This window comes from Trichomonas vaginalis, chromosome I, assembly GCF_026262505.1.
Source record: "Trichomonas vaginalis G3 chromosome I, whole genome shotgun sequence".
Taxonomy (NCBI): Eukaryota; Parabasalia; order Trichomonadida; family Trichomonadidae; genus Trichomonas; species Trichomonas vaginalis.
The window spans coordinates 10,210,805-10,225,976 of record NC_067203.1 but is presented as its reverse complement, the minus strand read 5'-3'; the positions used below and the strand labels follow the sequence as shown (position 1 = coordinate 10,225,976).

Here is a 15,172-nt window from a genome sequence, read left to right as displayed (position 1 = left end):
CAAAAAATTACAATCAATCGATAAATATTATAAAACATTTATTCCAAAAAGATTAAGTAATAGGTGGGATCCTGCATATAATATAATTTTATGTCATAAAGTTTACAAATTTTAGATGGACCACAGTGAGAATGTGAGTGGTTAATTTAAAGGTGGTCTGATAAAGATATCGAAGCTTACTCAACACAGCATGAAGCAGTTTCTAATACACAATCTTACTAGTGGTGTTTCGGTCGCCAGCGCTCTCATAGGGGTGCTGATTTCAAAAACCACTACTTCAAATTATTCAACAATACTCAATGCAGCATGAAGCAGCTACTACTGCTGTATCTTACTGGTAGTGTTTTGGTCGTTGGCTCTTGCACAGTCTCTCAGATTTTCAAAATTTTTTTTCAACACTATCTTGTTTCGCTCTCAGAAAGCTATCCTACAAAGACATCGAAGCTTACTCAACACAGCATGAAGCAGTTTCTAATACACAATCTTACTAGTGGTGTTTCGGTCGCCAGCGCTCTCATAGGGGTGCTGATTTCAAAAACCACTACTTCAAATTATTCAACAATACTCAATGCAGCATGAAGCAGCTACTACTGCTGTATCTTACTGGTAGTGTTTTGGTCGTTGGCTCTTGCACAGTCTCTCAGATTTTCAAAATTTTTTTTCAACACTATCTTGTTTCGCTCTCAGAAAGCTATCCTACAAAGACATCGAAGCTTACTCAACACAGCATGAAGCAGTTTCTAATACACAATCTTACTAGTGGTGTTTCGGTCGCCAGCGCTCTCATAGGGGTGCTGATTTCAAAAACCACTACTTCAAATTATTCAACAATACTCAATGCAGCATGAAGCAGCTACTACTGCTGTATCTTACTGGTAGTGTTTTGGTCGTTGGCTCTTGCACAGTCTCTCAGATTTTCAAAATTTTTTTTCAACACTATCTTGTTTCGCTCTCAGAAAGCTATCCTACAAAGACATCGAAGCTTACTCAACACAGCATGAAGCAGTTTCTAATACACAATCTTACTAGTGGTGTTTCGGTCGCCAGCGCTCTCATAGGGGTGCTGATTTCAAAAACCACTACTTCAAATTATTCAACAATACTCAATGCAGCATGAAGCAGCTACTACTGCTGTATCTTACTGGTAGTGTTTTGGTCGTTGGCTCTTGCACAGTCTCTCAGATTTTCAAAATTTTTTTTCAACACTATCTTGTTTCGCTCTCAGAAAGCTATCCTACAAAGACATCGAAGCTTACTCAACACAGCATGAAGCAGTTTCTAATACACAATCTTACTAGTGGTGTTTCGGTCGCCAGCGCTCTCATAGGGGTGCACCGAAATTCAATTGTTAATGATATCAATTCACAAATTGGAATCGAAGATCAGTATGAAATTTAAAATATAAATAAATTTTAATTATATTATTTTTAATTTTTTTAAATAAATATACATATATAAATACATGCATATATACATATATAAATACATGCATATATACATATATACATATATAAATATACATATATAAATATACATATATAAATATACATATATAAATATACATATATAAATATACATATATAAATATACATATATAAATATACATATATAAATATACATATATAAATATATTTATATATATAAATATATAAATAACAAAATACAATCAAAAAATAGTGTTTGGAAATTTAAGGTTAAGTGTCACTTTTTCGTAAATTCTACCACACTCATATTTACCATATAATAATAATAAATATGAATAGAAAGAGAATGCCATAAAACAATGATAAATATGAAAGGAAAGAGAATAAGTTTCGTGTTAACATCTGCACCATGTTCAACTAGGAATTTGACAATTTCTATGGATTTCGCGTTGATGGCAATACTAAGAGGGCATTCATTAATATCGAAAGAATGTAATAAGGAAATGATAAATATGAAGAGAAAGGTGATGTAATAAAACAATGATAAATATGTATAGAAAGAGAATTCTATAAAACAATGATAAATATGAAATGAATCAGAATACCATAAAACAATGATAAATATGTAAAGAAAGAAAAAGTTATAAAACAATGATAAATATGAAAAGAAAGAGAATAAGTTTTATGTTAGCATCTGCACCATGTTCAACTAAGAATTGGATAATTTCTATTGAATTAGATTTGATGGCAATACTAAGAGGGCATTCATTAATATTGAGAGAATATAATAAAACAATAATAAATATGAAAAGAAAGAGAATTTCATTAAACATTGATAAATATGTAAAGAAAGGGATTGTTATAAATCATTGATAAATATAAAAAGAAAGAGGATGTTATAAAACAGAGAAAAATATGTAAAGAAATAGAATGCCATAAAACAATGATAAATATGAAAAGAAAAAGAAATTCATAAAACAATAATAAATATGAAAAGAAAGAGAATAAGTTTTATGTTAGCATCTGCACCATGTTCAACTAGGAATTTGACAATTTCTATTGAATTAGATTTGATAGCAATACTAAGAGGGCATTCATTAATATTGAGAGAATATAATAAAACAATGATATATATGAAAAGATAGAGAATTTTATACAACAATGATAAATATGATATTAAAGAGATGATAAATTTTGTTGATATCTTCTCTATTAGAAAGTAAATAAGATGCAATATCATAATTTCCCAAATACATGCTTTCTGTTATTGAATCAAAAGTTTGTCCGAAATTTAATTTGAGATACTCAGCAATTTCATAATTGCGATAATCCAATGCTGCATTAATCACGTTATCAAATGATTTACCATCTTCTATCATTTGCATAAAAATCTCTTTATTTCCACCTTGAACAGCATATTCTTCGGAATTATTGGTGTATTGAGCTCCTAAATTTTTCATGTAATTGAAACACAATTCTGATCCATATTTAATTGCATAATCAAGCGGTGTGATATCATTAATTCTGTGATAAATATCAAGATTTGGGAATTTACTTTTAAGTTCATCAACTTTATCCCATGCAATATATAGGGTGTCCAAAGGTGCGTTTAGCACAGCGCTCTATATGAGACTATTAAAGGAGATATATGCTGATTATAAATATATAATAAAAAATATGAATATATGTATATGATGAGTAAGTTGTATTTTGGCGCCATGCAGGGATATAAAATGAATTTTGAGACAAGAGGTGGTTTCGCGGGAAATTTTGGCGGGATTTTTTTCATTTTTTTAATGAATCATAAAGAAAACATCCTCGCTCTTGCAAAAAAATGCAAAGACTGTAAAAAATCTACGAGACATTGGTAAAATGCTTCGGTATGGATGCTCCTAGCTATTCCACTGTAACGTATCATGTTAGGATGTATCACTTCATGAACAAAAAGGCGCCCATCATAAAAATTGATAAAAAATCGCCGGATCAAAGAAAAATCAAAGCAATTCTTCAAGCGCTAGATGAAGACCCAAGAGCATCACTCAGAAGGATAGAGGAGATGACAAAGATACCACGTACAACAGTCAGTTATTATCTGCACAATTATTTGAGCTACAAACTAGCGTATACACGTTGGGTTCCGCACAACCTTAATTCAGTTCAAAAAAAATCTAGAGTCCAATCTTCGAAAGAGCTCCTCTCTATATTGCGTGCGTATCAATCCAAGAAGTTTCGCTTTTTAGTAACAGGGGACGAGTCTTGGTTTCAATATGCAACAGAAGCCAAAATCATGTGGATCCCGAAGGATGAAAATCCGCAAACATTCCCGAAGAAAAAAATTGACACACCAATGATTATGTTGTCGGTTTTTTGGGGCGTGAATGGCATCATCGCAATTGATATTCTTCAAAAAAATACGATGAATGCTCAGTATCTAATTGACAATGTTCTTACTCAAATTATCAATTCTGATGAGTTTGAGAAATCCAAACAACAAAAACAAAAGTTTGCAATTCATTTTGATAATTCAAGAGTTCACAAAAGTCATAAGGTAATGAATTACTTGGTGGAAAACAATGTCAAAGTTGTTCCAAACCCAATTTATTCACCTGATATTGCACCCTCTGACTTTTATTTATTCGGCACGCTAAAAAAGAGAGCTGAAGGACGCGAATTCGCGAGTCCAGATGATCTTGAAAATTTTGTAAGAGAGCAATTTGAGCAATTTTCTCATGATGATTTAAAGCGTGTCTTTGAAGCCTGGATCGATCGCTGCGAACGCGTGATTGAATCCAATGGTGATTATATTTAAATAAACTTTATATATATGTAACTTGTTTATTTCTATTCGCAGTATTCAGGTTTGTGCTAAACACACCTTTGGACACCCTGTTGGATATAAATTCAGAATTTCTTCTTCGTTCATTTCAGGTTCGAAATTTTCAAATTTGAAACCTTGATAATGTAGAAGAGTAGCCAATTTCTCATTTTTCGGTTCATGGATGTATGAAAATGCGTTTGATATCTTTTGATAAAGTTCTGAAAATAATTTAATTTCTTTAACACGAATTTGGGAAAAAATATCAATCAAATAAAGTGTCATTTTGATAGGTATTTTGTGTGTTCTTATTAATTCGATAATTTGTGAAGATAATTGTATAATATTATTGGAATTGACGCCCCAAATAATTTTTGATGCTTGATCTGGGTATTCGAATTCTTTAATTGGCTTAATGTCATTGCAATTGCACCAATTTTCATTTTTTTGGCTGCTCTGAACTTGACATGATTTGAAAAAAAATTTTGGCCGTGTCACTTTTAGTCATAAAAATGAAATAAAAAAAATTAAAACTAATAATAATAAAAAACGCATATTTTAAACAATAAGAGCTACTTCAGTAATATTATCTGATGTACGCTTTGCTTTGATGTAGCGATATAAGAAGAAACCACAGACAAGAGCTGCTGCAACAAAAATTATTGGAACTACAATTGCTGCAACATTAACTTTTTTCTTGTTTGATTCATCACTTTTAATTGAAGAGTTATTCGTTGAATCACTATTATTAGCAGGAGGCATTGTTGGAGTTGCAGTTGGGGTTTCAATAGGTGTTCTTGGAAGAGGAGTTGGTGCTGGTGTATCTGGAACAACACGAAGTAAGTGATATTTCTTCAAATTTTGTCTATGTTCTGTGGTGTTTGTTTCTGTACCAAGGTATTCGAGCGGCATGTGGCTCTGTTTGTATCCATTTAATGTCATTGATGCTCTCATTCCTGGATCATGCCACAGAGATGTTAATTTAATATCTGTATCCATGCTTGAAGTGAATATGATCAATGTATCGAAACCAGGCAATGTCATAATGAATTCTTCTCTCCAATCACCAATAATATCTCCATGGAACAAAGGATATTTTCCAGATTCATCTTCTTGTGGCCAACCACCATATGCATCGAAAAAAGCTCTGTAAGCTGTAAACAATCTATCCCCTCTTCCATTTACAGGATTCCATTTTGTTAGAACTTTTTGATTGTAGCAAGCAGGATTTAATGTTCCATCCCAATAAATGTTGTTACTTGGGAACATCGTTGATGCTGGATCTGGATTTACTGAAGTGTTTGTTGCTGCATTGTACATTCATTGGAAAGAGTAGACTTCGTAGCCAGGATGAGTTGGATCGAAATCTCCTGCATTTCCTCTTCCAACATCATGATCAGGAGGACCATAATGGATCCATTTTATATCTCCTGTTGAAGCATTATAGTAATATTCATCAATTTGTTGTGGATTCCTTTGTTGAATACCATATCCACTCATTGTTGTATCATTCTTATTAAACTTAGCAACATAAAATCTGTCTCCATGTATGATACCTTTTTCTCCTAAGTTGAATCTAAGAGAGCCATCACCATTCAAAACATATCCAATTTCGTGAATTTCGTCAACACCATCATAATCTACATCGGCAATTCTGAATTGGTGGCCTTCAGGGTAAAGAATATTAGAATATCCGTCAGTCTAATTCCAGTCCATCTTGAATACGCCATTAGTATATGAATAAGCAGCAACAACATTGTAGAATCTTCTGTAGCTATCTCTATTCTTCATCACAACAATAAGAGATGGTTTTTCATGAGATAACCAGCCTGTTCCAAATAATGTTCCCATTGGGCCGTGTTGTAAAAACATGTCTGGAATCTTGGCTTTTTGCAATAGTTTTCTGGTCATTCCATCTACACTTGCAACCCATTGTTCAACATCGTTTTCGTGAGTGAAGACATAGCCGTCGCCAAACGTAAAATTGTTTGCAATTCTGATATATACTTCTGCCTTTCCGTCTCCGTCAAGATCAAAGACGTTAATTCCATCAATTTGTCCAACATTGACTGTTGTTGCTCCCGGTTCAATTATATAACGATTAATACTATTATGACCAAGGTTTAAAGTCCATAAATATGTGCCATCGTGCAAATACGCTTCAACAGTTTGAATCTCGGATCCATCACGGGCAATAACAAAGTCAAGCTTACCATCACCATTTAAATCTCCAACATAGACTGTTCGGAAGATGCGCCTGGTCTAATTTGAACACGAAAACCATCAAGAATTGGAGTATTGGCAGCAATGAAATAATAAGAGCTGTTTTCAACTTCAACACCTTTAACAATGGATCCAACGAAGTAATTGTAACTTTTTGAAGCATCATAAGTATTATCATAAAAATGGGTGACTGTTGAAATAGATTGGTTGTTCACCTTCAATGTATGATTGCTTTCATCTTGACGATAAACATTAAATGCAATGTTGTCATCGTCAGTGATTAAAAATCTCCACGAAATATAAGCCGTGGTCCATCATGACCTGATTGCAACTACTCCACGGTCAAGGTTTTCATAATATCGGCTTATTTTTTTATGATCATAACCATATGTGTTTTTCCGGAACAACAAAGCAAACATTTTTTTGATAGTGATTCAAAATTTGACATGTTTTCAATAAAAATTTTCCCAAAACGTTTTGGTTGTTATATTGTATGGCTAAATTGACAGCTCAAAATGGAATTCAATAAATTCGATTTGAACTAATTGAAAAAATTTCAATAGTTTATTTTTAATGGGAAATTTTCTTTTTTAACTTTTATTAATTTGGATTCTTTAATTAGAACATATATCAATGCTATAATCTCTTTTTGAGGTGATTTGATTGAGAATATTCAAATATAGTTTAGTTGTGCTAGGATTGCATCTCTGAATACATAAATTTCAATGATAAAAAGATTTTATAGTACTACCGGTATACTATAAATAAGAGTTGACTTCAAGTTATCAATTTCATTATTGTTATAGACCGAAAATAGATTTTTTCGGTTTTCTCTTCAAATAATTGAAAGAATGATACTATTATAGGTTTATTATATTATATAGCATATAATCATGCTATAGCCGAAAATTATAAGTTTTGAGAAGATTGAATATAACACAAATAAATTTGAATGTAAGTTAAATTGCTTGTTTTTTTAATAGCTATTTAATGAGAAATCCAATATTGCAAAATTCAAATTGAATGATTGAAAGAACAGAAAAAGTCATTCTTTTCAATTTCGAATATGTTTCATTGTATTTATAATTATATGGCAAATAAGATATTTAAACTTGATTTTTGAAGGAAAATTCACAAAATTGAATAAATTCAAATAATTTTATTCAAAAATAAACTAGTTATTTGAGTTTAATACTAATTATCTATTCAAACTACAAAGTTTGTAATTTAAAATATTTTGTGAGATCAGATTGAATTAATTCAAGGTTCTTTTCAATTAATATATGACCATATAACATTCACCATTTCGAACATTCTAAACCAATATATAAAAATGGGAGACGAATGTTAAATTTGCTAGACATGGGGGAGTTGTCTGCAAAGTTTTAGCTCTTATCTCTAACAAAAAATTAATTTTTAAAAAAAATGACCGAATACGTTTCACAGCGAGAAAAAAATAAAAGACAAGATAGAATTTTCTAGACATAAAGAAGTTGTTTACCGAGTTTTAGCTCTTCTCTCTAACAAAAAATTTAAAAAAATGACCGAATACGTTTCACAGCGAGAAAAAAATAAAAGGCAAGATAGAATTTTCTAGACATAAAGAAGTTGTTTACCGAGTTTTAGCTCTTCTCTCTAACAAAAAATTAATTTTTAAAAAAATGACCGAATACGTTTCACAGCGAGAAAAAAATAAAACTGTACACTGATTTTCATTTTCATTTCCAGTCACTTTACTTATTATTTTTTCTTTTTTTCATTTTAATTATAAATTATTTCATAATACGTTTATTTACGTTACCATTTTCTTTATTCTTTTGAATTCCATACTAGACACTTATAGAATATTTTGATTGTTAACGTACTTCATTAGAATGAATCCTTACAAAGGGTATGTCGATCGAATTTACCTAATTGGTATTTCCAATCAGATTGAAGAAGGTAAAATGACATGGGAAGAAGCTTGCACCCATGTTCCCATCGCCCCAACCCTTCAATCAAATGATTTCAAAATTTAGATGTTTCAAAATCTTTTTTACAAAATCAATTTAGCTTACAGAATATCCCATTGCCTAAAGGCAAGAAAGGTCGTAGGGTCAATCCCTACGACCAAATCAAAGCTCTTGCTGTGATACATGACCACTGGCCTTTCCCTGTGGTCAAACAAAACAATGGAAACGTTTGAAATTACAACAAATTGATGTATCTTATAGAGAAGTACGCAGATACTTCAAAGAAAATCATTTCACCAAGACGCGATTAGAGCATGCCGGGCCAGAAACAGCAGTAAGATATTGGGCGCTTTCACCCAATCTTATCTGGCACGCAGATGTTCATTATTTTAGGGGTGTTCGTGGCCAGTATATTTATGGCATAATCGACGATTTTAGCCGCAAAGTCCTAGCGTGTATACAAATACCAGATATGCTGGCAGCGACGACAGCGAACGTTGCGGCTTCCGCCTTCATTGAATTTGGCGCCCCTTATTGTTTCTGGACCGACAACGGTTCAGAAAATAGGGGCGCCTTTCAAGATCTACTTGATCTTTGGGGCGTCCAATGGCGGCATACAGACTCTCATTCTCCCTACCAAAATGGGAAGATTGAGAGATTCTGGCCGACATTGGAGCGCTGCCAAAGCATTCAGGCTATTCCTGCCTTTATTTGGGAGTACAATAATAACACACCGCATGAAGATCTCCCAATTAATCCATTAACTGGAACAAATTACACGCCAAATCAAATGTATCAGCTGAAACCGAAATACACAAATGCAGATACAGAAAGGTTGTGGCAAATATGGGATACAGATACAGGCATGACCGCTGTTGACACATTCACAGCGTAATAATAAACATAATTTTTTAATTTCATTTTTAACAAGTTTTTTTAAATGTATGTAATGAATAATTCATTAGAATGATAATGCACATTGTAACAGAATAGAACAATCACCAAATTTTTTTGAAATTAAAAAATAAAAGTAAAAAGTATAAAGTAATCTAACCAAAAAAGATATTTAAAAGAATTTTGGAAAAAACAGAATAAGGATAATGATATTATTTTAGATACACAATCGATGTACTGAAGAATAATCCGGTAAAATGATGATATAAAATTAGATTATTTTACAAGTAGCTAAAAGAATAAAACTATAATATAAAATAAATGAAGTTTAATGAAACAATAAAGGTTAAATAAATAATAAAGATTTTTATTTTATATCAGTATTGAGAAGAAGTAACAGCTGACACTTGGTAGACAACTTCTTTATGTCTAGAAAATTCTATCTTGCCTTTTATTTTTTTCTCGCTGTGAAACGTATTCGGTCATTTTTTTAAAAATTAATTTTTTGTTAGAGAGAAGAGCTAAAACTCGGTAAACAACTTCTTTATGTCTAGAAAATTCTATCTTGTCTTTTATTTTTTTCTCGCTGTGAAACGTATTCGGTCATTTTTTTAAAAATTAATTTTTTGTTAGAGATAAGAGCTAAAACTTTGCAGACAACTCCCCCATGTCTAGCAAATTTAACATTCGTCTCCCATTTTTATATATTTGGTTTAGAATGTTCGAAAATGCGTAATATGGTCATTAATATTAATTGAAAAGAACCTTGAATTAATTCAATCTGATCTCACAAAATATTTTAAATTACAAACTTTGTAGTTTGAATAGATAATTAGTATTAAACTCAAATAACTAGTTTATTTTGAATAAAATTATTTGAATTTATTCAATTTTGTGAATTTTCCTTCAAAAATCAAGTTTAAATATCTTATTTGCCATATAATTATAAATACAATGAAACATATTCGAAATTGAAAAGAATGACTTTTTCTGTTCTTTCAATCATTCAATTTGAATTTTGCAATATTGGATTTCTCATTAAATAGCTATTAAAAACAACAAGCAATTTAACTTACATTCAAATTTATTTGTGTTATATTCAATCTTCTCAAAACTTATAATTTTCGGCTATAGCATGATTATATGCTATATAATATAATAAACCTATAATAGTATCATTCTTTCAATTATTTGAAGAGAAAACCGAAAAAATCTATTTTCGGTCTATAACAATAATGAAATTGATAACTTGAAGTCAACTCTTATTTATAGTATACCGGTAGTACTATAAAATCTTTTTATCATTGAAATTTATGTATTCAGAGATGCAATCCTAGCACAACTAAACTATATTTGAATATTCTCAATCAAATATTAATGATTTAAAAAGAAATACAAACATTTTATTAAAAAATGATATGAAAATAAATCATCTGAAAGAATAAGATATTCTTTGTAAGTCTTCCATTGATATTGGAAGCTCATCCGTGGCAAAATCTTTACTGAATTGGTCATATGTCCAAACTTGTTGGTCAGTAACGAAATTAAGGAGATTCCATCTCTTATTCGTTGTATCAAACTCAATCTGTACGAGTTGGCCGTCCAATTGTGTCAAATCTTTTGATAATGAACCAAGAGTCATCGCTTTGACGAGACCGCCATGTATCGATATCAGACCATACAATTCATTCAATGTAAAGTTAACTGACAAGCTTATAATTGGTCGGGGCAAATATCTGTTCCAATAAACCCATTCCGTGGTATTTTGGTCCTGGCACCAACTGGATGTTATTGGTCCTATCAATATACTGTAAACTGGATAGGTAACGACCTGATCAAGCCTTGGTAAAATTGTTGATAAATTATTTAGTGGAAAATAAGGTCGTAACATGATTCTTATTGTTTCTCCGGCCAGTTTATTTATGGCTTTGGCTCTTTCGCCAAACACATATTGATTTATGAATCCAATTCTTATATCTAAAGGTTCTGACCTCAAATCTTGGCCATTAAACATCAATGCATCACAAATAACGAATGTATCTTGGCCTATTTCATCTTTGTCTATGAAATATCCTTCAAATATTGAGTTGTCAAGTAAATTCTCATTATCTGGAGAAGGAAGATAAAGATTCGTAGTAATTATGTATTCGTTATCACATACTATTTGTACTAAATTGTCTGATGCGTATAAAATCGAATGAGTGCCACAGGGATTGAGAGTAACAACATAATCTTTTGATTTTTTGGCTTCTTCAAGGAATTTCCTCGAAATCAGCTTGCAACTAAAGCTTGGTAATGATTTTTGTAGTAATTTAAGTTTCATATTGATTTCACGACATAAAATTTGAAAATTCGTAAACGTTTTGTTTTTAATGGTATTTGGTGCTGGCTGTATTTGGCTATTTGTTCTGTAAACACCTGTCTCAACAATTTTAAGAATACTGTTGTAATCTGCGCCACGATTATGGATTTTTTGATTTACAACGGTTCTTGTGTTGGAAATGCCTTTGAGTAGGTTCAGATATTTTTCATTAGTAATCATTGGAATGCCTGACTCTTTAAAGATCGTATTTGCTGTATCATATGAAAAAGATTTCTCTTCTATAAGCCAGCGAACAATAAAGTATCCTAAGACATCGCTTGAATTAACAGATACGATGCCAATATAGCCATTAACTCTAGAATCAAAAATTTGAGCGTAAATTGAAACAATTAAAGATTTAAAATGTGTAAATAAAGTTTCTGTAATAACTGAATCATTTTGGACGATGATATTGCGCTTTTCAATGATTTGCTCACTCGATGGAGGAAATATAACTGGTTCTGTTGAAAAAACAATTAAATAAGTGAGTTTTCCTTGGCCATAAAGGGCACTTGATATTTCTTCGAAGCTGACATTACTAAAATCTTTAATATTATTCTCGAAAATGATAGGAACAAATCGAGAATGCTCGATTTTTTTCCCGATTTTCATTACTTTTATTTTTGTATAGTTTACAAAATTTCTAAAATGATGGAATGAAAAATGAGATTGAACGAAATAATTCTATAAATTAAATATATTCCATTATCTATATTCCAAGAATTAATTTATTTAGAATGATTGGCAAAAAAAATCTTAAATAAATCAAGTATCTTGATGAAAATTCTATTGCTATCGGCTTTTCCATTGTTACTGCATCATTTCCTATCCATGGACTTAATCAAAATTCATATATTACATCCGAACTCTTTATGGTCATTGTTTTCCACAAGTATAACATAGTATTTTTTTCTTCCAATAAATTTAAGGGGTGTTTTATATGGGAAAATGCAAATGTGTCTTTTTTAAAAATTATTAATGTCCGATCAAGACGTTAATCCAAGCAAATACAACAAATTGCGAAGTACCTACAAGTACTATATCGATTCGTATCTTGCATTGTATCAGCTAAAAACAGAAAACGAAGGAGAATTAAACAAGATTTACAAGATGATCAAAACAGAATTGATCGATTCAAAGAAATATCCACCTCAAATAATTATGAAAGATATTTTACGTATCATTCCGTACAACAATCGCTATGCAAAGTCATATTTATTTCTTGCCAAACTCATTTACGATGAATATCATGTGGAAGAAGTCAACAATCTCGAATTTATTCCAAACTTCCTGTTTTATAAAGAATATGGAGTTAAATTAGACAAATCTGCCGATTTTGAAAAAGATCATTCAGGAAATCTCGATATTCATGAAGAGAATACAATTTACAGAGCAATTATGAATAATGACTTAGAAGTATTCATTTCATTCACTGAAAGAGAAGGATTTGCTGTAAATCAAACACTTAGAAGTAGTTTATATCCATATTCTTACTATGGATATTCATTACTTGAATTATGTTGCTACCATGGAGCAGTTGATTGTTTCAAGTTATTAAGAACAAAATTCAGTTCAGAAATAACTCAATTATGTCTACAATTTTCATTTTTAAGGGGAAACAAAGAAATCATTAGTGAATGTTTGAAATATCAAAAACCATATACGGATTGCATAGAATATGCAATAATTTCACACAACATAGATTTTATTACATTCTTGGTGAATGAATACAATATAGAGATCAATTTAGAATATTGTGGACTATACAATAATCTTGAATCCTTTTTAGTTTATTTCGATCAAACTAATGATATAAACAAATGCTTTGTTTATTCATCAATGTTTAGTATTCCGTCCCTCTTGGAATACTTCCTTTCACATGGTGCTAATATCAATGGAAAAAATAAAAATGGAGAAACCGCACTTCATACTGCAGCATGGAAAAATAGTAAAGAAACTGCTGAATTTCTCATTTCACATGGTGCTAATATCAATGAAAAAGATAAAAACGGAAGAACCGCACTTCATGCGGCAGCATATAATAATAGTAAAGAAACAGCTGAATTTCTCATTTCACATGGTGCTAATATCAATGAAAAAGATGAAAACGGGAAAACCGCACTTCATTTTGCAGCATATAATAATAGTAAAGAAACAGCTGAATTGCTTATTTCACATGGTGCTAATATCAATGAAAAAGATAATTTTGGAAACACCGCACTTCATTCTGCAGCATGGAAAAATAGTAAAGAAATTGCCGAATTTCTCATTTCACATGGTGCTAATATCAATGAAAAAGATAAAAACGGAAGAACCGCACTTCATACGGCAGCATATAATAATAGTAAAGAAACAGCTGAATTGCTTATTTCACATGGTGCTAATATCAATGAAAAAGATGAAAACGGGAAAACCGCACTTCATATGGCAGCAGAGGAAAATAGTAAAGAAATTGCCGCATTACTTATTTCACATGGTATAAATATCAATGAAAAAGATAATTTTGGAAACACCGCACTTCATTCTGCAGCATATAATAATAGTAAAGAAACAGCTGAATTTCTCATTTCACATGGTGCTAATATCAATGAAAAAGATAAAAACGGAAGAACCGCACTTCATACGGCAGCATATAATAATAGTAAAGAAACAGCTGAATTGCTTATTTCACATGGTGCTAATATCAATGAAAAAGATAATTTTGGAAACACCGCACTTCATATGGCAGCAGAGGAAAATAGTAAAGAAATTGCCGCATTACTTATTTCACATGGTATAAATATCAATGAAAAAGATAATTTTGGAAACACCGCACTTCATTCTGCAGCATATAATAATAGTAAAGAAACAGCTGAATTGCTTATTTCACATGGTGCTAATATCAATGAAAAAGATAAAAACGGAAAAACCGCACTTCGTATTGCAAAAATATAGTATCTTGAAGATATAATGAAACTTCTTATTTCGCATGGCGCGAAAAAATAATGCTCTTACATAAGATATTATTCTTTATTTATCTGGTATTCCGAGAAAAAAAATTCAATAGAAATAAAAAATAATTAAGTTTTTTTTTCACTGATTTTATACATTTCTATATATTTTTAGGAGCAAATCTAATTTCGATTCATTCAAATGGCGAACACACAGTTGAAATATACAGTAAATCGTCTAATACAATTTTTTGTGTAGAGATATAGTTGCGATATTAAAATGCTTTCATGCAGTTTTGCAAAAGTTATTTGACTTGCCTTACCAAATGATATTTATTTGTCAAACAATTACTTGGATTTCACACTTCATGAGGTTTATTTAATATTGAAATTTGAAATCTTATCACACTGCTATTGTTTGTCCTCATGATCAATAACTATTGCAAAACGTTTAAGAATGCGCTTTGATACTTTTATTCTATTAGCAAGGTTTATTCTTCTACATATGCTTTTCCTACAAAATTTTTTTAAAAAAGTTGAGATTTTTTATAAAAATTCAATCAAAAAACAGT

At 31.0% G+C, this 15,172-nt stretch overlaps 5 protein-coding genes and 1 pseudogene across 6 annotated transcripts, besides 4 other annotated features; 3 read left to right on the top strand and 3 right to left on the bottom strand.

Moving 5' to 3' along the window:
- The first annotated feature begins 3,013 nt into the window (after nucleotides 1–3,013).
- Nucleotides 3,014–4,312: a mobile genetic element.
- On the top strand, nucleotides 3,110–4,233 carry TVAGG3_0962070 (annotated as a pseudogene). The gene has a single exon. A coding segment is annotated over exon 1 (1,124 nt).
- Nucleotides 4,313–4,797: 485 nt separating the features above from the next.
- On the bottom strand, nucleotides 4,798–5,559 carry TVAGG3_0962050 (rhamnogalacturonan lyase (eurofung) family; the record flags this gene model as incomplete). Its single annotated transcript, XM_001312111.1, has 1 exon — nucleotides 4,798–5,559. One exon carries the CDS (start codon nucleotides 5,557–5,559, stop codon nucleotides 4,798–4,800), a length of 762 nt encoding a protein of 253 aa, XP_001312112.1.
- On the bottom strand, nucleotides 5,560–5,739 carry TVAGG3_0962040 (FG-GAP repeat family; the record flags this gene model as incomplete). Its single annotated transcript, XM_001312112.1, has 1 exon — nucleotides 5,560–5,739. The coding sequence occupies one exon, from the start codon at nucleotides 5,737–5,739 to the stop codon at nucleotides 5,560–5,562; it is 180 nt and encodes a 59-aa protein (XP_001312113.1).
- Nucleotides 5,740–7,261: 1,522 nt separating this feature from the next.
- Nucleotides 7,262–8,096: a mobile genetic element.
- A 790-nt stretch (nucleotides 8,097–8,886) lies between these two features.
- TVAGG3_0962020 (gag-polypeptide of LTR copia-type retrotransposon (UBN2 2) family) lies at nucleotides 8,887–9,309 on the top strand (the record flags this gene model as incomplete). The annotated part of the gene is made up of 1 exon (XM_051253455.1): nucleotides 8,887–9,309. The coding sequence occupies one exon, from the start codon at nucleotides 8,887–8,889 to the stop codon at nucleotides 9,307–9,309; it is 423 nt and encodes a 140-aa protein (XP_051079029.1).
- A 258-nt stretch (nucleotides 9,310–9,567) lies between these two features.
- Nucleotides 9,568–9,596: a mobile genetic element.
- A 105-nt stretch (nucleotides 9,597–9,701) lies between these two features.
- Nucleotides 9,702–10,538: a mobile genetic element.
- A 57-nt stretch (nucleotides 10,539–10,595) lies between these two features.
- Nucleotides 10,596–12,282, bottom strand: TVAGG3_0961990 (DNA ligase/mRNA capping enzyme domain-containing protein; the record flags this gene model as incomplete). The annotated part of the gene is made up of 1 exon (XM_001312113.1): nucleotides 10,738–12,282. The coding sequence occupies one exon, from the start codon at nucleotides 12,280–12,282 to the stop codon at nucleotides 10,738–10,740; it is 1,545 nt and encodes a 514-aa protein (XP_001312114.1).
- Nucleotides 12,283–12,648: 366 nt separating this feature from the next.
- TVAGG3_0961980 (Ankyrin repeat family) lies at nucleotides 12,649–14,741 on the top strand (the record flags this gene model as incomplete). The annotated part of the gene is made up of 1 exon (XM_001312114.1): nucleotides 12,649–14,604. The coding sequence occupies one exon, from the start codon at nucleotides 12,649–12,651 to the stop codon at nucleotides 14,602–14,604; it is 1,956 nt and encodes a 651-aa protein (XP_001312115.1).
- Nucleotides 14,742–15,172: the final 431 nt, after the last annotated feature.